Source organism: Canis aureus, chromosome 24 (assembly GCF_053574225.1).
Source record: "Canis aureus isolate CA01 chromosome 24, VMU_Caureus_v.1.0, whole genome shotgun sequence".
Taxonomy (NCBI): domain Eukaryota; kingdom Metazoa; phylum Chordata; class Mammalia; order Carnivora; family Canidae; genus Canis; species Canis aureus.
The window spans coordinates 19,019,808-19,041,895 of record NC_135634.1 but is presented as its reverse complement, the minus strand read 5'-3'; the positions used below and the strand labels follow the sequence as shown (position 1 = coordinate 19,041,895).

The 22,088-nt window shown below is 35.3% G+C and overlaps 1 protein-coding gene across 4 annotated transcripts in view; it reads left to right on the top strand.

Moving 5' to 3' along the window:
• Positions 1 to 22,088, top strand: part of ZMYM2 (zinc finger MYM-type containing 2) — an 85,468-nt gene that overhangs the window by 45,946 nt on the left and 17,434 nt on the right. For all 4 annotated transcript variants that reach the window (XM_077868451.1, XM_077868452.1, XM_077868450.1 and 1 more), the window contains 7 exons: positions 678 to 807; positions 1,540 to 1,655; positions 2,591 to 2,762; positions 4,241 to 4,366; positions 5,175 to 5,269; positions 6,508 to 6,676; positions 6,921 to 7,072. In XM_077868451.1, coding sequence (XP_077724577.1) covers positions 678 to 807; positions 1,540 to 1,655; positions 2,591 to 2,762; positions 4,241 to 4,366; positions 5,175 to 5,269; positions 6,508 to 6,676; positions 6,921 to 7,072 — 960 coding nt within the window. The remainder of the gene's footprint in view (positions 1 to 677; positions 808 to 1,539; positions 1,656 to 2,590; positions 2,763 to 4,240; positions 4,367 to 5,174; positions 5,270 to 6,507; positions 6,677 to 6,920; positions 7,073 to 22,088) is intronic.

The window sequence follows — 22,088 nt, the reverse complement described above, 5'->3', positions numbered from 1 at the left end:
ATACATAAACCACATCTTCTTTATTCATCTTTCGATGGACACCGAGGCTCCTTCCACAGTTTGGCTATTGTTGTACCTTTTTTCCTATATTAATAGGTGGTATGGCGAGCACCTATGTTTAGTCCCTTATAAACAGATCTTTAGCTTATTTTAAAGTGTGTGTGTGTGTGTGTGTGTGTTACAGGGGATGTTGTGGGCAGGGGGAGCTTCTCAATTGCAAATAATGCTACAGTGAACATGGTGAAAACAGCTGAGAGACTATTACCTAGGACAGGTTTCTGAAATTATAATTGCTGCAACATACAAGAACTTTTTTCTTTCTCAAATAAATTTAAAAGAGCCTAATTATTTTCAATATTCAGGTTAACAATGTTGTATTTTTTATTTAAAAGTGAAAATCGTCTTTTTAAGTTTTTAAAATAATATGCTGGTGGTAGCCATTCTCCGGTTCTGTGGAATGAATGATTTCTCCTGCTTTGTCAGTAGTTAGGACAGATTCACAGTGATCCTTTCACATTAAGACTATTGTAAACATAGTAATAGTAACATAATTTGGTTATACTCTTAAAAACTCTTGTCTGTTCCCTCACATCACCTAGAAACCAGATATTCATTAACACTGGGAAGTAATAAAAATTAGAGGCAAAAATAAAATGTTTCTCTTTGCTTCTCTGTAGGGTTCAGCACCACCCCCTTCTCCAACACCTAATAAGGAAATGAAGAACAAAGCTGTTCTTTGCAAACCTTTAACAATGACAAAAGCTACTTATTGTAAACCTCATATGCAGACCAAATCTTGTCAGACAGGTAACTTAGGAAAGATTGCCTTATATACTTTCCTATACTTAATACTTCTCTTCCTGAAATTCATGCTTTCCTCAAATAATAGGCTATGGAATGTATTTGTTTGGTCACTTTGTAATTTTCTGTTTATTTTGCTTATCTGAGTTTAGACATGACATTGACAGGTTTCAAGGTCTAATTATTTAAAATAATTAGTGAAAATCAATCCCTTAAAGGCCCAGAATATAAATTATGTCACAAGTGAAAAAATGCTGTATCAAAAATTTCCTTGGGGCTAAATTCACTAAAATTACAGTAATCCCACTGAGAAAGTCATCTCTGTGTGACCTGTAATGTTAACAATTCTATTTCCTTGTCAGAATGAGATGAAATAATTCAATTGTATATTTTTATAAGATTTAAATGTATTCTAATTGTTTAACTAGATAAATCTTTTTGCAGGGGATATGAGGGGAATCTGATAGTATATCTCAAACTATATAGTGTTTTTAAAGGATGTTTTCTTTGTATTAAAAAGGGGGCTAAATTCTGTTTTTGCTCTCTTTATTAAAAATTACTGTATTTAGTTTTATTGTTTTTACTGTACTTAAATTTGTGAAACTGTACCTAATTTCTTTTAAAAGGGAACTGAGGCTTAACTTAAATTTTTCTTTGTTACCAAATTATTTTAACATTGAGTAACTATGTATTAAGTGTTATTTAATATTGCTTCTTAAACACATTTTGTATTTTTAGATGATAATTGGAAAACAGAGTATGTTCCAGTGCCTATTCCTGTACCTGTGTATATCCCAGTACCTATGCACATGTACAGTCAGAATATTCCTGTTCCTACTACAGTTCCTGTTCCTGTAAGTCAGATTTTAAGTTTTTTTTTCATTTCGAGGTTTATCAGGCATTAGATAGGAGAACAATGTTGTAATTCCTACATTAGTGAAGCCAGTAGAACAGAGGGTTGAGTCTTTGCCTTTACCATTTAAATAAGGTTTGGTTGAATCTCTGTCAATGTTTGCTTTGTGTTTAATCAAGTATATGTTCGTCTTTATTTTTTTTATTATTTTTTTATATGTTCATCTTTAAAGGTGAAGTTTAGCAAATGCCTTTGTGTGCTTTATGCATATATGTAGTGTTTTCTATTTGAGTTCATTTTAGAGAAAAATATTTGTGAAGTTGTAAGGTTTAAAATTGAAACATGGAATAAAATTTCATATAAATTATCATTACATTATTTTGTCCTAAGTCACTTGCAGTAAAGACATTATGCCAGGACTTGGATGCCATAGTCTCCTGGGAAACTGAAGAACCTCAAATACTATTTTTCTTTAATTTTTATTTAAAAAAAAAGTCTGCTTGTTTTCTGGGCTGTGTTATAGTTGACATCTTAGTTTTGGTATGTGTTTTTTCCAAAACTTTTATCCACTGTGGTATTATAAAGATCATGTGTTAGAATAATTTTTAATTTGGGAAATTATTTATTTGTTAGAGAATGAGAGAGAGAAAGCAGGAGCAAGAGCAGGGAGAAAAGGGAAAAGCGGAGAGGGAGAGGGAGAAGCAGGCTCCCTGCTAAGCAGCCTATGTGAGGGCTTAGTCTCAGGACCCAGAGATCATGACCTGAGCCAAAGGCAGACTCTTAACTGACTGAGCCATCCAGGTGCCCCTAAAGATTTTAATTTTAAGTAATCTCCACACCCTCCACTGACTGTACCAGACTGGCTTCCCCTGCCCTCCCAGGAAAATTACCTTCTAATGTTGAGTGAACCTAACAGTAAATACTTTGGTTAATTAGGTGCCGGTTCCTGTTTTTCTGCCTGCCTCATTGGATAGCAATGAGAAGATCCCTGCAGCCATTGAAGATCTAAAAAGCAAAGTTTCTTCAGATCCTCTTGATACAGAGCTGCTTACAATGACAGATATGATGACTGAAGATGAGGGGAAAACAGAAGCTGCCAACATTAACAGTGAGCTGCACTATATTTCACCTTGTGAATGTGTATCATTGGTTTTCAATAAATGTTGTAATTATTATAGTATGTTGCAGGACATATCATTATGTTTCAACTTGATATAGGAGTGGGGGAAGTATTGCAACAAAAACGTATTTTTGTATTAAGAGATCCATACTCTTTCTAGGCACATGCTGTCTCTTATGCCATGCCCAATTTCAAGCAGGAATTTTTAAGGTCCCTGTTTTAATTGGAACAGAATTTGACTTGTAAAATCAACTCAGAATTCCTGTTTTAATGTACTAGCTCAGACAAAAAAAACTTGTAGTAGACTTTAATAATGATCCAAACTCTTATTTTGTAATGGTTATCCCCAATTTTGTTTTGTTGGCTATACTTAATAAAATAATTTGCATTATCTAAACCAGGGTTTATCCTAATTTCTGTTAGGGCAGTGTTTGCCAAATGTAACATAAGTATGTTATAGATGATTCTCTTAGAATATTTATTCCTACCCTTACTTTTTTGGTATTACCCACAGTCTTATTTCTTTTTTTTTTTTTTTTTTAATTTTTTTTTTATTTTATTTATTTATGATAGTCACATAGAGAGAGAGAGAGAGAGAGAGGCAGAGACACAGGCAGAGGGAGAAGCACGCTCCATACACAGGGAGCCTGACGTGGGATTCGATCCCGGGTCTCCAGGATCACGCCCTGGGCCAAAGGCAGGCGCCAAACTGCTGCGCCACCCAGGGATCCCCCACAGTCTTATTTCAACCACAAAACTGCCTAATCTCCTTTGCCCTAGAATACAATAGAAGCAGTATAAATTCTGTGTGTTTCATAATGTGACAGTGTTTGTTGAGGACTTTGTTACAGATTAATTTAGTGGGTTGCAACCAGTGGTTTTGTTTGTTTTTTAATGAAGTGAAATGGGAAAATGTTAGTGTGAATCTCATCGAAAGGATATTGTTTTGTGAAACTTCTGTTTCCTGTATGTGTATCTATATTTGTCTTTTTGTCTCCCATCACCACCTTCAAATGGATAAAATGCATATCTTTCTGTGGGTTGTAATATAAAACTGAAAACAACTGATCAAAACATTGGAAAGCAGTTGTAATGAAAAACTTAGGTCATAATTCAAAAACTGTTGAAAATGGCATTATCCACCCTTATTAGTTTATTTTTCATGAGAGATTGCTTTTAGAAATACTCTGCATACCAGGGTTGTTTATCAAAGCATACCTGTTAACCTTTGAAAAGAGGCAGTTAAAGGATTAAAAGTTTCCATGTGCTAATGCTTGCTTATCTAACAATAACAAAATTTATAGTAGTTACATTTCAAGATAGCTATATATACCTTTTCCTTTTGTGACATTAATGTGTTAATTCTTGTTTTATATTTAAAATTAAATGACTTCTTTTGCTAGGTTAAATAAAGGTACTTTTAAGTTCTTCTGTTTTGATTTTTTTATATTATGACTTGATTACAGGTGTAATTATTGAAACCGACATAATTGGTTCAGATCTCTTGAAGAACTCTGACCCGGAGACACAGTCGAATATGCCTGATGTACCATATGAACCAGATTTGGATATTGAAATAGATTTCCCCAGAGGTACTCAAAATGCTCTTTTATTCTTTAAGTGTAAACTATGGTTGTGGAATTTAGTTACGGAATCATAACTGTGGTTATGATTGTTAATCATTTAATGTTTGTGCTATTACCTTTACTGTTTATATTTGTCTTTTGTTACCCAAACAAAATTCAACAGTTAATTTCTGAAATGGGCTATAGGATTGAATTGAAGAAACTTGAAGAGAATTTCTTTAGAAATTCTCTAAATTTTTAGAGCCTAAAAAGATACTTTCCTAATGTAATTCATTATAGAAAACTTTGTAGATAGAGAAAAGGATAAAGAAGTGGTTGTTTCTTTTTAAAAAATTAAATAAAATGTTGATAGTATTTTTCATAAGCTTTTTTAAAAATTAAGTTTCACCTTCAAGGGGAAAAAAAGTATTTTCAAGTCTTTTTTTGTGAAAGAGATATGTTCTGTTTTTCATTATTTTCCTAAATTTATTGATGACTAATCACATCCAATAGAATGTAAAGCATTTTATTTTAAGAAAAGTTTGATATGTTGAATTGGATTTGTACTTAAGACCATTTAAATCTTAGAATTGAATTTCAGGTTGTAATAGTTTTTCTGATCTTAGACATTTCCATGAAAATTTCATGTTGTTATTTAAAAGTCTGAATAGGGTTTACCAGAACTCATAGATGATATCCACCCCCCCAGCATAAGTTATCCCCATATATAGGTGCTTGTTTATATTCTGTGATTAGTTCTTTGTTGGATATTTTATGTAACGTAAGCTTGTGCTGTTATATTTGGAAATAAAAGTTCTTCTGATCTGATTGCCAGCTGCTGAGGAGCTTGATATGGAAAATGAATTTTTATTGCCACCTGTTTTTGGAGAAGAATATGAGGAACAGCCTAGACCTCGATCTAAAAAAAAGGTATAAAGTAATAGTATTCTTGCATTTAACCACTATCTCTATGTAGTGATACCTCTTTAGGTATGGAGTAAGGGTATAGTGATCCACAGTTGTGTCTGAGACTATGGGAAGACTTGTTTCCCCTAGATTTAAAAGGCTCTAAAAGTTAGTCTTTATTAAGTCTTTATTACTTCATTTCTAAGTAATAAAAATGTCTCAGATTTACTTATAACTTTATAGAACAGTGAATATTATTGCCATTTAATTTTCCTTTTATCCTGACAAAAGATTGATGTTGCTAAAAAATAAACTCAATTCTTTGGCAAGAATTGAGACTGTTTTCTAGAGATCTGTTTTTTCCATTATTTTTTCTGATGAGACTAATCTGTGAGATTGATGTACACAGTTTATAATATCTGGTCTTTTTAAGCATGTCAGCATATGGAAAGACGTGCTGGATAGTTTAATTGTTCAGGTAGGTCAAATCTACATGTATTAACAGGTGTGATTTTTTAAAAATACTTTATCAACAACTTTATTTAACATAAAGCAAGATAAAAAAATAACATAAAATGAGATCGAAAGAAAAAGAAAAGGATGACTTTCACAAATTTCCCCACAAAGAAAAAGAAAAAACCGAAAAAGTAGTGAGTACCTACAATAGAATGAAGTTGGATTCCTCTTTGATACCACACACACAAAAATGAACTCAAAATAGGTCATAGGCCTAAATGTAAGGACTAAAATTATAAAATAACATAGGTTTAAATCTTCATTACCTTGGGTTATGTAGGTGTACTTTGATATACCAAAAGTACTAGGAATAACAGGAAAAAATAGGTTAATTAGGTGTACTACATCAAAATTTAAAACTTTTAATACAGCAAATAATGCCATCATGACAGTGAAAGGAGCTGAGTGGTCATTCCCCATAAGTTGGGATCACAGAAAAATTCCATTTCTCTCTCCCATTAATATGTAGAATCCTTTTCAGATTATTTATTATATCTTATACTTAATTATTTTATCAGTGACTCTCACAGAAGTTAAAATGATTTTGATATATAAAGTGGTTTACGTAGAAATATGGCACTCCTGGAGATATATTTCAAGTAACTATTCTCAGATTCTGGAATACCAATCAATTCTAAGTGTATATGTTTTTCTTAATTTGCATTTGTTGAGAGATTTCTTACATAAAGTCATGAATAATACAGGTTTTTTAAAAAAAACATCTTACAATGGTGTTTTACTAATAGGGAGCCAAGAGAAAAGCTGTATCAGGATACCAGTCTCATGATGATAGTTCTGACAATTCAGAATGTACCTTTCCTTTCAAATATACGTATGGTGTAAACGCATGGAAACACTGGGTCAAAACTAGGCAACTTGATGAAGATCTTCTGGTATTAGATGAGCTAAAATCTCGTAAGTGTTCTGATTTTGTTTCCTCTATGTCTTACTTCAAATCAAGATTTTGGTTATTAACTACATTTACTTTAAAAAAAAAACATAAATATAGTTCACAGTATTTTAAGTATATTCAAATATAGATTTCATTTTACTCTTAAATTCTTAGAGTATAAATCCATTTCAGAAAGTTTCTTATTCTTAAAGTTTCTATATCTTTAGAGTAAATAATAACAGTTACTAATTTTTTCTTTCTTTTTAGCTAAATCAGTAAAGTTAAAAGAGGATCTGCTCTCTCATACCACAGCTGAACTTAACTATGGGTTAGCCCATTTTGTCAATGAGATCCGACGTCCAAATGGAGAGAGTTATGCACCCGACAGCATCTATTATCTTTGCCTTGGAATACAGGAGGTTAGTAATATGATGGCTACTTTTGAATCTAATGTTAATAAGAAAGGTTGTTGTAGTTGTTTTGGAAAAGAAAAATGTTATGTTTCAAGAAAATTAAGGGTAGCTTTATGGAACATAATGATTTCTTAGTTTACCAAGACAAAAAAGAATTTATTTGAAAATACTAGGATATTAAAAAGGATTTTCTTAGCTACTTTGTATATAGGTCTTTCTGTTATAATGAGATATGTTCCTAAAAATCCTCAAGTTCTCCAAAACTGTTGTACCATAACCAAAAAGAATTTATGTGAAAAATGGAGGTTGGGTCAGGCCACTTGAAACTCCTGTATCTTTTCTAACAGACCTAACAAAGCTGTATATTCGTTAGGATATATGGTAATCAGGATGACTTCATTTCCTCCTTACAATTAGAAATAAATGAATTAACATTCTGAGGCCTGATCTATATATGTATGTATATATGTATTACCTATATATGTATACAGGTAAACAGAAAAATGAGTTCCTTTGCAAATAGTGGATCTGTTTCGGTTGTACACTTCTCATGTTTCTAAGTTGTGAAATAGGATATTCGGAATCGTCTTATAAAAGATTCTTTAGGGGTTTTAGATAAACAAACCACATGTCTGTGAGTCTGTTTTCCATAATAAACATAAAGATCAACTTGTAATTCTGAACAAATTGTTCAAGTTGGAGCCCAGATGTTAGAAAGGATCTTGTTGACATTTTGTGTATTTTTAGCTGTGGTAAATGATAGACTTTTTTTTTTTTTTTTAAGATTTTATTTATTTATTAGAGAGAGAGTAAATGAAAGAGAGAGACGGAGTGCAAGTGAGTATGAGAAAGGGGGTAGGGGCAAAGGGAGAAGCAGACTCCCTGCTGAGCAGGGAGCCCAATGTAGAGCTTCATCCCAGAACCCTGGGATCATGACTTTAGAAGAATACAGATGCTTAACCAACTGAGCATGTGCACTCATGTGCCCCTAGGCCCAAAATTTAATGTTAATCCTGCTAACAGGTGGTAGATACTGAAATAAATTACTCAGAAAATTCGAATTGTCTTAATTTATATTTTAGTTATATATTCTTTAGGATAGAGATTTGCCTGAGATTATACAAGTGGCAGTGGGGAAATACCACAGGGCTATAAATTAAATTATTGAAAAAGGCCATCATAAACTTTACAATAACAATCTAAAATATATAGAAGGTTTTATGAACCTCATGTTTACTTGGTAAATAGGTCCACCATTCCAAATCCCAAAACCCTTAAAAACTAGAGATTTTACCCTTTATGTTTTCACAGACTCATTTGATAGTAAAACCTGACTTGAAGAGTTTTCAAGTTACTATTTATTATACTTTCTGTTTGATTATCCATAAAATATGAACTATATGTCACTAAACAATTGTTAATGTTTCAAAAAAAAAACAATTGTTAATGTTTCTTTTTTTATAATTTTTAAAAAAAATTTATTTATGATAGTCACAGAGAGAGAGAGGGGCAGAGACATAGGCAGAGGGAGAAGCAGGCTCCATGCACCAGGAGCCCGATGTGGGATTCGATCCCGGGTCTCCAGGATCGTGCCCTGAGCCAAAGGCAGGCGCTAAACCGCTGCGCCACCCAGGGATCCCAATTGTTAATGTTTCTAAACAAATATAGGGTACTTCCCTAGACCACTCTAGGAATATTATATAAGTATATACATACCATGTAAAATCCAAAACATTAAGAATCCCTAAACATATCTGTCCTCAGTGGTTCTGACTCATTGTGGACCCATGTATGTTTTTCCCGTTTTATTATACCGAATAGTAAAAAAGAGTAGAAATAGCAGGTCCCAGGTGTAGGTGAAAACATCTCAGTAAGCATCAGAATCAGTTATTTATTACGTATAAATCCTCTTCAGAGCAAATAGGAGCTGGCTTTTACTCTTTGTGTCTTGTTCCATGCTGTCCATATAGTAGGCACTCATTGACTTGTACACAATAAACCTATCTTCAGTTTTCCACTCCTTTTTATTGTGTGTATTTATTTAAGATGATGGAACAATCTTTTTTTTTTTTTTTTTTTTAAAGATTTTATTCATGAGAGAGAGAGGCAGAGACACAGGCAGAGGGAGAAGCAGGCCCCATGCAGGAAGCCTGATGTGGGACTCGATCCTGGGACTCCAGGATCATGCCCTGGGCTGAAGGCAGGCACCAAACCACTGAGCCACCCAGGGAACACCCTTTTTTTTTGGAACAATCTTTTTAAAAAGATGTTTATATCATCATAGAAATAGTTTTGTTTTCTAGATCAATCATTTGTTTTTTTGTTTTTTGTTTTTTAAAGATTTTAATTTATTTATTCCTGAGAGACAGACAGAGAGGCAGAGACATAGGCAGAGGGAGAAGCAGACGACTCCACAGGGAGCTTGATGTGGGACTTGATCCGGAACCCCAGGATCACGCCCTGAGCCAAAGACAGATGCTCAACTGCTGAGCCACCCAGGCGCCCCTAGATCAATCATTTGTAAAAATGTTGAAGAGCACTCTAGGATTCTGCCAAGATAACTCATCCGGAAGGGAAGAAATTGAGTCCTAGACTTTTACTAATGGTTTCTTTTTTTTTTTTTTTTTTAAGACTTTTTAAAAATCAAGTTAGTTAACATATAGTGTATTACTAGTTTTAGGGGTAGAATTTAGTGATTCATCAGTTGCATGTAACATCCAGTGCTCGGTGCATCAAAAAAGATAGTCTCCTCCTTTTTTTCCTTTTTTAAAGATTTTATTTATTTATTAATGAGAGACACACAGAGAGAGAGAGAGAGCATGGCAGAGACACAGGCAGAGGGAGAAACAGGCTCCATGCAGGGAGCCCGACATGGGACTCGATCCCAGGTCTCCAGGATCAGACCCTGGGCTGAAGGTGGCACTAAAACGCTGAGCCATCCGGGCTGCCCAGATAGGCTCCTCCTCCTTAATGCACATCCCTATATTCCCATGCATCTCCCCTCTAGCAACCGTGTTTGTTTCTATATTTAATAGTCTCTTAATAGTTTGCACCCTATTTTTATTTTATTTTCCCTTCCCTTCCCTTCTTGATTGGATTATTTGTTCTTTGGGTATTGAGTTTGATAAGTTCTTATAGATATTGGATGCTAGCCCTTTATCTGATATGTCATTTGCAAATATCTTCTCCCCCTCTGTGGGCTGCCTTTTAGTTTTGTTGATTGTTTCTTTTGCTGTGCAGAACATTTTATCTTGATGAAGTCCCAATAGTTCATTTTTACTTTTGTTTCCCTTCCCTTTGGAGACATGTCTAGCAAGAAGTTGCTGTGGCCAAGGTCACAGAGGTTGCCACCTGTGTTCTCCTTTAGGATTTTGATGGATTCCTATCTCACATGTAGGTCTTTTATCCATTTTGAGTCTATTTTTTGTGTATGGTATAAGAAAATGGTCCAGTTTCATCTTCTACATATGGTTGTCCAATTTTCCTACAACATTTGTTGAAGAAACTTTTTTCCATTGGATATTATTTTCTGCTTCTGAAGATTAGTTGACCAAACTGTTGAAGGTCCATTTCTGGGTTCGCTATTCTGTTCCACTGATCTATGAATTGATTTTTGTGCTAGTACCATACTGTCTTGATGATTACAGCTTTATTTATTTTATTTTATTTTTTTAAAAAAAGATATTTATTTATTTGAGAGAGAATGAGTAGAGGGAGGGGGCATAAGGAGAGGGAGAATCAGACTTCCCACTGAGCAGAGAGCTCCTTGCGGGGCTCTATCCTATGACCCTAGGATCATGACCTGACTTGAAGGCAGAAACTTAACTGACTGAGCCATGGAGGCGCCCGGATTGCAACTTTAATAATACAGCTTAAACTCCGAATTTTGATGCCTGCAGCTTTAGTTTTCTTTTTCAACATTACTTTGGTTATTTGGGGTCTTCTCTGGTTCCATAAATTTTAGAATTGTTTGTTCCAGCTCTGTGAAAAATGCTGTTATTTTGATAGAGATTGTATTGAATTTGTAGATTGCTATGGGTAGCATAAGACATTTTAACAATATTTGTTCTTCTAGTCTGTGAGCATGGAATGTTTCTTTGTCTTCCTTAATTTCTTTGATAAGTGTTCTATAGTTTTCAGAGTACAGATCCTTTACCTGTTTGGTTAGGTTTATTCCTAGGTATTTTATGTTTTTTTGGTGCAATTGTAAATGGGATCGGATTCTGATTTCCCTTTCTTCTGCTTCATTATTGGTACCTAGAAATGTTACAGGCTTCTGTGTGTTGATGTTACATCTTGCCACTTTGCTGAATTCCTGTATCACTTCTAGGAATTTTGGGGTGGAGTCTTTTTTTTTTTTTAAAGATTTTATTTATTATTTATTCATGATAGCCAGAGAGAGAGAGAGAGAGAGGCAGAGACACAGGCAGAAGGGAGAAGCAGGCTCCATGCTGGGAGCCTGATGCGGGACTTGATCCCGGGACTCCAGGATTACGCCCTGAGCCAAAGTTAGGCGCTGAACCGCTGAGCCACCCAGGGTTCCCCTAGGGTAGAGTCTTTCAGGTTTTTTACGGAGTATCATGTCATATGTGAAGAGTGAAAGTTTGACTTCTTCCTTGCTGATTGGGTGCATTTTATTTCATTTTGTTGTCCAATTGCTGAGGCTAGGACTTCTAGTATTATGTTGAACAACAGTGGTGAGAGTAGATATCCCTCTTGTGTTCCTGAACTTAGGGTAAAAGCTCTCCATTTTTCCTCATTGATGATGATATTAGCTGTGAATCTTTCTCGTGTGTGGTCTTTATGATGTAGAGGTATTTTCCTTCTATCCCTACTTTCTTGAGGGTTTTTATGAAGAAAAGTGCTGTATTTTGTCAAATGCTTTTTCTGTGTCAGTTGAGAGGATCATATGGTTCTTATCCTTTCTTTTATTAGTGTGGTGTATCATGTTGATTGATTTGCAGATGTTGAATCACCCCTGTAACCCAGGAATAAATACCACTTAGTTGTGGTGAATAATCCTTTTAATGTACTGTTGGATCCGATTAGCTAGTATCTTAGAATTTTCCATCCTTGTTCATCAGAGGATATTGGTCTGTAGTTATCCTTTTTAGTGGGGTCTTTATCTGGTTTGGGGAATAAGGTAATGCTGGCTTCATAGAATGAGTTGGAAGTTTTCCTTCCATTTCCATTTTTTTTTTTTTAAGATTTTATCTATTCATGAGAGAGAGAGAGGAAAGGCAGAAACGAAGGCAGAGGGAGAATAGGCCCCTCACAGGGAGCCCGATGTGGGACTCAATCCCCAAACTGGGATCACGCTCTGAGCCAAAGGTAGATGCTCAACCGCTGAGCCACCCAGGCGTCCCCCATTTCTATTTTTTGAAACAGTTTCAGAGAAATAGGTATTAGTGCTTCTTTAAATGTTTGGTAGAATTCCCCTGGGAAGCCATCCACCCCTGAGATGGCTAATATCCAGAATCCCTAAAGAACTTATCTTTTTGATTGGTAGACTTGATTATTGATCTCATTCTTTTCTGGTTATGGGTCTGATCAGGTTTTCTATTTCTTCCTGTTTCAGTTTTGGTAGTTTATATGTTTATAGGAATTTGTCCACTTTTAATTGCCTAATTTGTTGGCAAATGATTTCTCACAGTATTCACAAACAAGTTTTTGTATTTTAGTGGTATTGGTTGTGAGCTCTTCTTTTTCATTCGTTATTTATTTGGGTCTTTTTTCTTTTTGCTAAGTCTGGCTAGGGATTTATCAGTTTTGTTAATTCAAAGAACTAATTCCTAGTTTCATTAATCTGTTCTTTTGATTATCGTTCATTTCTGCTCTAATCTTTATTATCTCCCTTCTGCTGGATTTAGGTGTTATATACTGTTCTTTTTCTAGCTCTTTTTGGTATAAGGTTGGGTTATGTATTTGAGACTTTTCTTGCTTCTTTAGCAAGGCCTGTATTGCAATATACTTCAGCAAAGGCTGCATCCCAAAGGTTTGGATTGTGGTGTTTCCATTTTCTTTTTCTTCCATTTTGTTTTTTTAATTCGTCTTTAATTTCCTTTTTTTTTTTTTTTAAAGATTTTATTTATTCACGAGAGACACACATACACACAGAGAGAGAGAGAGAGAGAGGCAGAGGCAAAGACATAGGGCAGAGGGAGATGCAGGCTCCACGCTGGGAGCCTGATGAGGGACTCCATCCCAGCACTACAGGATCATGCCCTGGGCTTAGGGCAGGCGCTAAACCCCTGAGCCACCCAGGTGTCTCCGTCTTTTTTTTTTTTTTAAAGATTTTATTTATTTATTTATTTATTTATTTATTTATTTATTTATTTATTTATTTATTTATGAGGGGATGGGGCGGGCACAGACACAGGCAGAGGGAGAAGTAGGCTCCATGCAGGGAGCCTGATGTGGGACTTGATCCCAGGTCTCCAGGATCACACCCTGGGCTGAAGGCGGCACTAAACCGCTGAGCCACCCGGGCTGCCCTGGCATTTCCTGAGCAAATTTCCTGATTGACCCATTCATTTCTTAGGAGGAAGTTCTTTAAGTTAAACTCCATGTATTTTTGGTCTTTCCAATTTTTTTCTTATGATTGATTTCAAGTTTCATAGCATTGTGATCTGAAAATATGCGTGGTATGATCTCAGTCTTTTTGTACCAGTTGAGACCTGATTTGTGACCCACTATGTCATCGATTCTGGAGAATGTTCCATGTGCATTCAAAAAGAATGTTTTTCTGCTGCTTTAGGTTTGAAATGTTTTGAATTTACCTGTTAAGTCCATCTGGTCCAGTTAGTCATTTAAAGTCCTTGTTTCCCTGTTGATCCTTTGCTTAGATGATCTGTCTTTTGCTGTGAGTGGGGTGTTACAGTCTCGTACTGTTATTATTATCAATGAATTTCTTTGTTATTAATTGGTTTATATATTCTTCTCCTAGTTTGGAGCATGAATATTTACAATTGTTAGAGCTTCTTGTTGGATGAATTCCTTTATAATGCTATAATATCCTTTTCACCTCTTATTACAGTCTTTGATTTATTTATTTATTTATTTATTTAATTTTTATTTATTTATGATAGGCACACAGTGAGAGAGAGAGAGGCAGAGACACAGGCAGAGGGAGAAGCAGGCTCCATGCACTGGGAGCCCGACGTGGGATTCGATCCCGGGTCTCCAGGATCGCGCCCTGGGCCAAAGGCAGGCGCCAAACCGCTGCGCCACCCAGGGATCCCCCACAGTCTTTGATTTAAAGCCTTCAGCCCAGGGTATGATCCTGGAGGCCCGGGATTGAGTCCCATGCTGGGCTCCCTGCATGGAGCCTGCTTCTCCCTCTGCCTGTGTCTATGCCTCTTTCTGTCTCTCTTTCTGTGTGTGTGTGTGTCTCATGAATAAATAAATAAAATCTTAAAGAAATAAAATGAAATCTAATTTGTCTGGGGATGCCTGCCTTTGGCTCAGGGCGTGATCCTGGAGTCCTGGGATTGAGTCCCATATCGGGCTCCCTGCATGGAACCTGCTTCTCCTGTCTCTGCCTCTCTCTGTGTGTCTCTCATGAATAAATAAGTTAAATCTTAAAAAAAAAAATCTAGTTTGTCTGATGTAAGGATGGCTACTCCATCTCTCTTTTGACATCCATTAGCATGATAAATGGTTCTCTCACTTTCTATGTAGAGGTGTCTTTGTCTAAAATGAGTCTCTTGTAAACAGCATATTGATGTCTTTATTTTTTTTTATTTTATTTATTTATTTATTTATTTATGATAGTCACAGAGAGAGAGAGGCAGAGACATAGGCAGAGGGAGAAGCAGGCTCCATGCACCGGGAGCCCGACGTGGGATTCGATCCCGGGTCTCCAGGATCGCACCCTGGACCAAAGGCAGGCGCCAAACCGCTGCGCCACCCAGGGATCCCGATGTCTTTATTTTTAATCCATTCTGATACCCTATGTCTTTTGATTGAAGCATTTAGTCCATTTACATTCAGAGTAATTATTGATAGATATTAATTTAGTGCCATTGTATTACCTGTAAAGTCACTGTGTTTGTAGATTGTCTCTGTTCCTTTCTATTCTTTGTTACTTTTGGTGTCTCTTTCTGCTCAAAAGTTCCCCTTTAATATTTCTTGCAGAGATGGTTTAGTGGTCACAAACTCCTTTAGTTTTTGTCTTGGAAACTCTCTCTCCTATTCTGAATGATAGCCGTGCTGGATAAAATATTTTTGGCTGCATCTTTTTCCCATTTTACACGTTGAATATATCCTGCCACTACTTTCTGGCCTACCGGGTCTCTGTGGACAGGCCTGCTGCCAGCCTTATGTGTCTACCTTTATAGGTTAGGATCTTTTTTCCCTAGCTGCTTTCAGACTTCTGTCATTATCTTTGTATTTTGTGAGTTTCACTATGGTATGCCCTGATGTTGACCTACTTTTATTGATTTTGAGGAACATTCTCTGTGCCTCTTGAAGTTGAATGCCTGTTTTCTTCCCCAGACTAGGGAAGTTCTCAGATATAATTTGTTCAAATAAACCTTCTGCCCCTTTATCCCACTGTTCTCCTGGGACTTCTGTGATGATGGGCATTATTTTGCTTTATGGAGTTGCTGAGTTCCCTAAACCTGCCTTTCTGATCTAATAGCTTTCTTTCCCTCTTCTTTTCAGCTTCATTATTTTCCATAATTTTATCTTCTATAGTGTTTCTCTGTCCTGTTCTCTCTTCTCGTTCTCTAGTCCTTGTTGTGATTATATCCAGTAGGTCTGCATCTCAGTTACAGCATTTTTTATTTTGGCCTGACTAGTTTTTAGGTCTTTTATTTATCTCTGCAGGCAGGGTTTCTCTGGTGTCTTCTATGCTTTTTTCAAATCCAGCTAGTAGTCTTATGACTATTGATCTAAATTCTTGTTCAGATATATTGCTTATGTCTATTTTGAGTAGGTCCCTGGCTGTAATATCTTCCCGATCTTTCTTTTGTGGAGCGTTCCTCCATCTTGTCATTTTGGCTAAGTTTCTGTCTTCTTTTGCGTGTTACGAAGGTTTGTTATATTTTCTCCACCTGAGAGTAATGCTGTATTAAAAAGAGGTCATACACTGACCAGGGCCTGGTACTTAAGGAAGTGTTTCTGGTGTATGTTATGATCACTCTCCTGTTGGATTTTGCCTGTTCTTTCTCACTGGTCAGTCCTGTGCAGGATTCCTCTTTTCTTGCAGTGGGGAGTGTTTGGACATTTATCTAGGTACGCTTTGATTTGTTTGTTGAAAAAAAGCATGGGAAAAAGGAAAGAAAGAAAAAAAAGGGAAAAAAACAGGAAAGCCTGTTCCACAAGGAAGAGAAAAGGAAAAGGAATGAAAAAAACCCAGACAATTTAAAAAATTATTATAAGCCTGATTTCAAAGAAGAAAAAAGATGCCTGATCCTAACAGAAAAGGAAATGAAAAAAAAAAAAACAAAAAACAAAGTAACAAGCAAAAAACTATAAGCCTGATTCCAGTGGAAAGAAGTAATACAGCCTGGTCCTATTTCCACCAGAACTGAAGAGGATACTTTGAAGCGCCTATATGATCAGTAGACTTGGTGCAGGTAGAATGCTGCCTGTGTTGCTCTTTTGGGGGAGTTCCCTGCTGTGCTAGCTTGGTGTCTGCCCTGCCCCATTAAAGTATTTGCCAGGCACTTGGGGGCTGGGTTTGATGTAAGCGACTCCCACCTCCCCTGGGGGCTGCTGTGTTGCTCTCTCAAGTCTGAACATGTTGGTAAGGAGGCTAAAATGGCACCACCCCATTCATTTCAACCGCTCTCTTCCTCTCTCCTTTCTCTCTGCCCGAGGAAACCGTTCTTTTCCCTCCGGAGTATGGATACTTTTCTCTCCCTCAGTTTACTTCCATGTACCTTGTACCTTCCATGAGGTCTCACTCCAATCATGGAGGTCCTTCTTCCAGTCCTCAGATTGATTTCCTCCAAGTGATCTGACCTCAGCACAGCTCTTTTTGAGGAATGAGGAAAACCCAGGGTCCCCCTACTTCTCTGCCATCTAAACTCCAACTCTTTGTGTTTTAATCCAGCTGTACTTTTTTTTGTATGTTTTGGGTTCTGTATAAAATTTCAGTTAAAAATGGCTTCTGCTAGAAATTCAGCTTACAAACTAGTATCTAGATAACATTAAATTACAGTGTAATAAACGATAAAATAAAAAATTAAAAAAATGGGGATCTCTGTCCTACCCATCTCTATTCCACCTAGTCCACTTCCTGTAAAGTCAAATATTCTTTGTTCTCTTAGTTGTTTCCTCTGACAATTACTTGTATGTAGAAAATATAATTGATTTTTGTAAAATTCATTTTATATTCTGTATATACCAATTCATGGTTAGTTCAAGTACATGTTTTTTTTCTTAGATATTTCTACATATATAATCATGTCTGAATAAAGACAGTTTTACTTCTTTCTCGTGTACCTGCATGTCTTCTTTTTCCTGTCTTATTACATCAGTTAGAGATCTCAGGCCTCCTCCCACCTCCTAACATTTAATGCAAGTGATAAGAGTAAAACCCTTAGATTGTTTCTAATTCTTGGGGGAGATCCTGCACCATTATTTATGATGTTGCCCGTAGGTTTTTTGTAATTTCCTATTACCAGGAAATTTTCTTCTATTTCCTAACTGGCTGAAAATTTTTCATAGGCTTTTATTTTGTTGCTGAGAGGATTTTTTTTCTCCTTTTTATCCTTCCAAATTTTTATTTAAGTTCCAGTTAGTTAATATTGCTATTTTATCGTTAAAGGTTATTGAATTTTGTCAGTTGCCTTTTCTGCATCTATTGAAACAATCATATGGTTTTTCTCCCTTTTTCTGTGAATAATGGCATATCAATTTTCAGATGTTAAATCAACCTTGAATTTCTGAGAAAGACTCTGTTTGGTAATGATATATCATCCTTTTTATATATTGCTGATTAAACTTGCTAATTTACCATTAGTGACTTGGCAAATGTCCATAGTCTTTCCCTGGCTTTGATATTGGGATAATACCACTGGCTTCATTAAATGAATTGGGAGGTGTCCCTTCCTCCAATTTCCTGAAAGAATTTGTGGGAATTGGTATTATTCCTTCCTTAAATCCTTATGGGTCTGGTGTTTTCTTTTGTTTTTTTTTGTATTTTTGTATTTTTGTTTGAGGTGGTTTTAAATTACTAAGTCAATTCATGTAATTGCTATAGAGTTATTTAGTTTCTCTTTCTTTTGAGTACATTTTGGCAGTTTTATCTTTAAAGAAATTTACGCATTTCATCAAAGCTGTCAAATTTTTGTTAGTATAGGTTGGTAATATTCCCTTATCCTTTTAATGTCTGTAGGATGTGCTTATCCTTCTTTCATCCCCAATACTGATAATTTGTGTCTTCTTTTTGTTTTGGGCAATCTAACTGAGAAAACAGACTTTTTTTTTTTTTTTTAGAATCAGACTTTCTTAAAGGGTAAGATAATAAATAATATAGGCTTTGCTGGCCAAAGGGCAAAAATCTATAATGTTCTGTAGCTACTTAGAGAACACATTAAAAATGTAACTGTTTATAGATGTAAAACAAAACAGAACAGTCCTTATTAGTTTATAGGTTGTGAAAAACAGATGGCTAGTGGGATTGGGCCTAATTGGGCTAGGGTTCTTTCTAGTCTGCCTATATTGCTGATGAAGCTAAGGTTTTTCAGTTTTCTTTTGTTGATCTTTTCAGAGCTTTTGGTTTCATTGATTTTTCTGTTTTTCTGTTTTTTCTTTTTTTGAATCTCTGGTCTCTAGTTCTTTTCTTAATTTGTTCTTTCTTTCTAGCTTAAGATCATTGACTATAGACCTTTTTTTCTTTTCTGGTAAAACATTTAAAGCTATAAATTTTCTTCTATGAACTAGTTTACCTCCATTCCACAAATTTTTGTTATATTTTCATTTTCTTTAAGTAAAAAGAATTGGCTGGCTTCCTTATAACCCTGTTACAGGAGGTTGAATCTCTGGGTTGCTTTTTTCTGAATGGATTATGTAAATATTAGAATTCCAATTACTTTAGAGGTTTTAGAGCTAAATGGATTATATAATGAATGATTATAAATGATGTCTTTAAGTTCTTCTTTCGAAATTTTTTTATTGTGGTAAAATAAATATAAAACTTAACCATATTAATTTAATTTAAAGTGTAGAAGTCAGTGGTATTAAGTACCTTGGTAATCCTGTGCACATTCACACCATCCATACTGATAATTCTTCTTCTTGCACAACTGAAATGCTTTACCCAGTAGGCAGTAACTCCTCATTCTCTCCTCCCTCTCCCCCTGGCAATCCCATTCTGTTTTTTGTCTTCATATTTTTGATTACTCTAGGTATCTTGTATAAGTGAAATCATACAGTATCACTCTTTTTTGTGACTGGTTTATTGCACTTAGCATAATGTCCTCAAATTTTATCTATTCTATAGCATATGTCAGAATTACCTCTTCTATTTTTACAGGTTCTTTATGTACTAAAGAATGTCTCCTCAAAAAAGTTTTTAACTGCTGAACTCTGTACTTTAAAATAGTAAAGATGATAAATTTTGTGGGTTTTTTTTTTTTTTTAACACACTTGAAAATTTTCTTTTACTTTTCTCATCATTGGACATATTTTCACAGACTTGATTTAATTTTGTAAAAGACTGTTTGGTATTTCTAAGCAGCTTTAAAAATAATCCTAAAATTCAGTGTAAAAATAAGGTATCTAAAATATACTTTCTGGAAATCATTGCTGTTTAATGTTACTTCAAAGATGTGTACAGAAATAGCAGCTATTTTTGTAAGGGTGTGCATATTTATCCGTTGGATTTACTGGTTTTGTTCATATATGACAATAAAAATAAGATAATGTTGAAGTATGATTTTCTTAGATTTGTGTTTAGAAGAAATAACATCTTTAGTTGTGAGGACTAAGTCTTGTGAATATAGGTAGGTAAACAGGTAGCTGCTTCTGTATTGTATATTGAGATGTTAAATGTAATTAAATGGATGTTTAACTGGGTGTTATATGAAAGGGGAGCACAGCATTTTTTTTTTCTCCCTCACAAACGAAATAGTTGATTTTCCCCTTGGCTTAATAAGGAATAATGATTATTGTTAAAAAAAGAAAATTACATGAAATCCCACTATCTTACACAGGTGAACACATGCATGCCCCCAAACCAAGTGCCATTGTCAGTGGAACTGTGGATACCCTTTTCCTGAATCCTCCCACCTCATCATGGTTAGCTAGATATGTATGCTTCTCTGTGTTTTTGTTATGAACATGTAAAAGGTATAGTAGTTTGTCAACTAAGAACATGGAACCATATTAATCACTTTTGTACTATAGCTTCCTTCCCTCTGTTTCCCAATACATTGTGGCAGTCGCTAAGTCAGGTGAACAGGCTTAATTGTATATCTTGTTTGAGTTCTGTATAATTTTTTTTTGATAGTTAAATTCTATTAAAAGACATCCAGCATTTTAAAACATTTAATATTTTTTTGATTCAGAAAGGCCTTTATAATTTGCCTTATTTTTCATAGCAGTGGTGTAATACAGTCAGAGTTTTACTATACTAATCCTTATTTCATTGTTTTTTTTTTCAGGAAATATTAGTTAAATGCTTATTGTATGCTGAACACTGAACATTGGAGTAGATATCAGAGATTACTTTTTTTAAAAAATTGTTTATTGCTTTCTGTGCTAACTGCTTGACATATCATTTAATCCTCTCAACAACCTTACTATTCTTACCATTTTTTGGTGATGAAGGGAAGTTAAGTAGCTCACTCTGCTCAGGGATTTGAAATACATATACAAATGATGTTTAAACAGCATCGTTCTCATGAATGATATGGTGGTGGCACAGAAATAGGACTAATTGATTCTAAGGATGTAATCTGAAGAAATAGAACAGTGGTGAATACCTTTAAATTGAGCTTTGAGGTATATATAGAAATTCTAGGCAAGAAGAATCAAGGAAGAACAATGACATTCCAAGAAGAGAGAAAAATACATATCAGGTCACAGTTTTCCAGGAACTACTTGGCATGGCTAGAATGTAGAATGTGAAGTATAGAGAGTTTGGGGGTGGGGTATGAAGTAGGTAAGAATCATATAGCAAAGGGCCTGCATTCATTGATAAAATGTTTAGACTTCATCTTTTATCCATGGTGAAACATGAAAGATATTAAGCATTTTTAACGATCACATTCAACATTTTTTTCTTGGAGGTATTTTTTCTGGTAGCTGATGGTTGGAATAATATTATTGAAATGCCAGAGCTGCTGATTTGTAGCTAAATTAATGGTGGGTTGTGTTTACATTGCTTTTTTGTTTTTAAATATTTATTATCTTTAAATAAATGTGTGTGAGTGTAGGGGGACAGGCAAAGGGAGAGGTAGAGAGAGAATCTGAAGCAGACTCACCACTGAGGGTGGAGTCCACGCTGGGCCTATCCCAGGACTCTGAGATCTGACCTGAGCTGAAATCCAGAGTCAAATGCTTAACCCACAGCCACCCAGGCATCCTCTATGAATATAATTTTTGATTGAGATTGTTGCTCTTCAGACAGGCCTGGCCCATCAGGGCATTTTCTCCAGGATTACTTTCTAGCTGCTGCTGTCTTTGGCTTCTCATTTGCTTCTGAAAAGCAGAAGTTACTGGGCTTTGGTGATAGGGAAGATTAGGTGTTTGTAAATTTTGTAGATTAGTTATTTGTAAATTGAGACTACTTTTAATGGAAAATAACAATACCATAATATAGTATTACTTCACATACTACAGCAGTGACTCATAACATAAATTGTCATTCCTTCTGTAACAGTAAAAGCAGCAGATATTTAATTTATCAAGGATTGCCAGAGAAGCCTCTTCAGAAGGACTGAGCGTTGACATATCATTTAGGAGCTACTTGTAGTAGAGCCAAGAGCCTAATAGTTTTTGGCTAGTTATTGTTAAAGTTCTGAATGTACATAAAAAGTACTTTCCCTTTGTTGCTTGACTTAATATA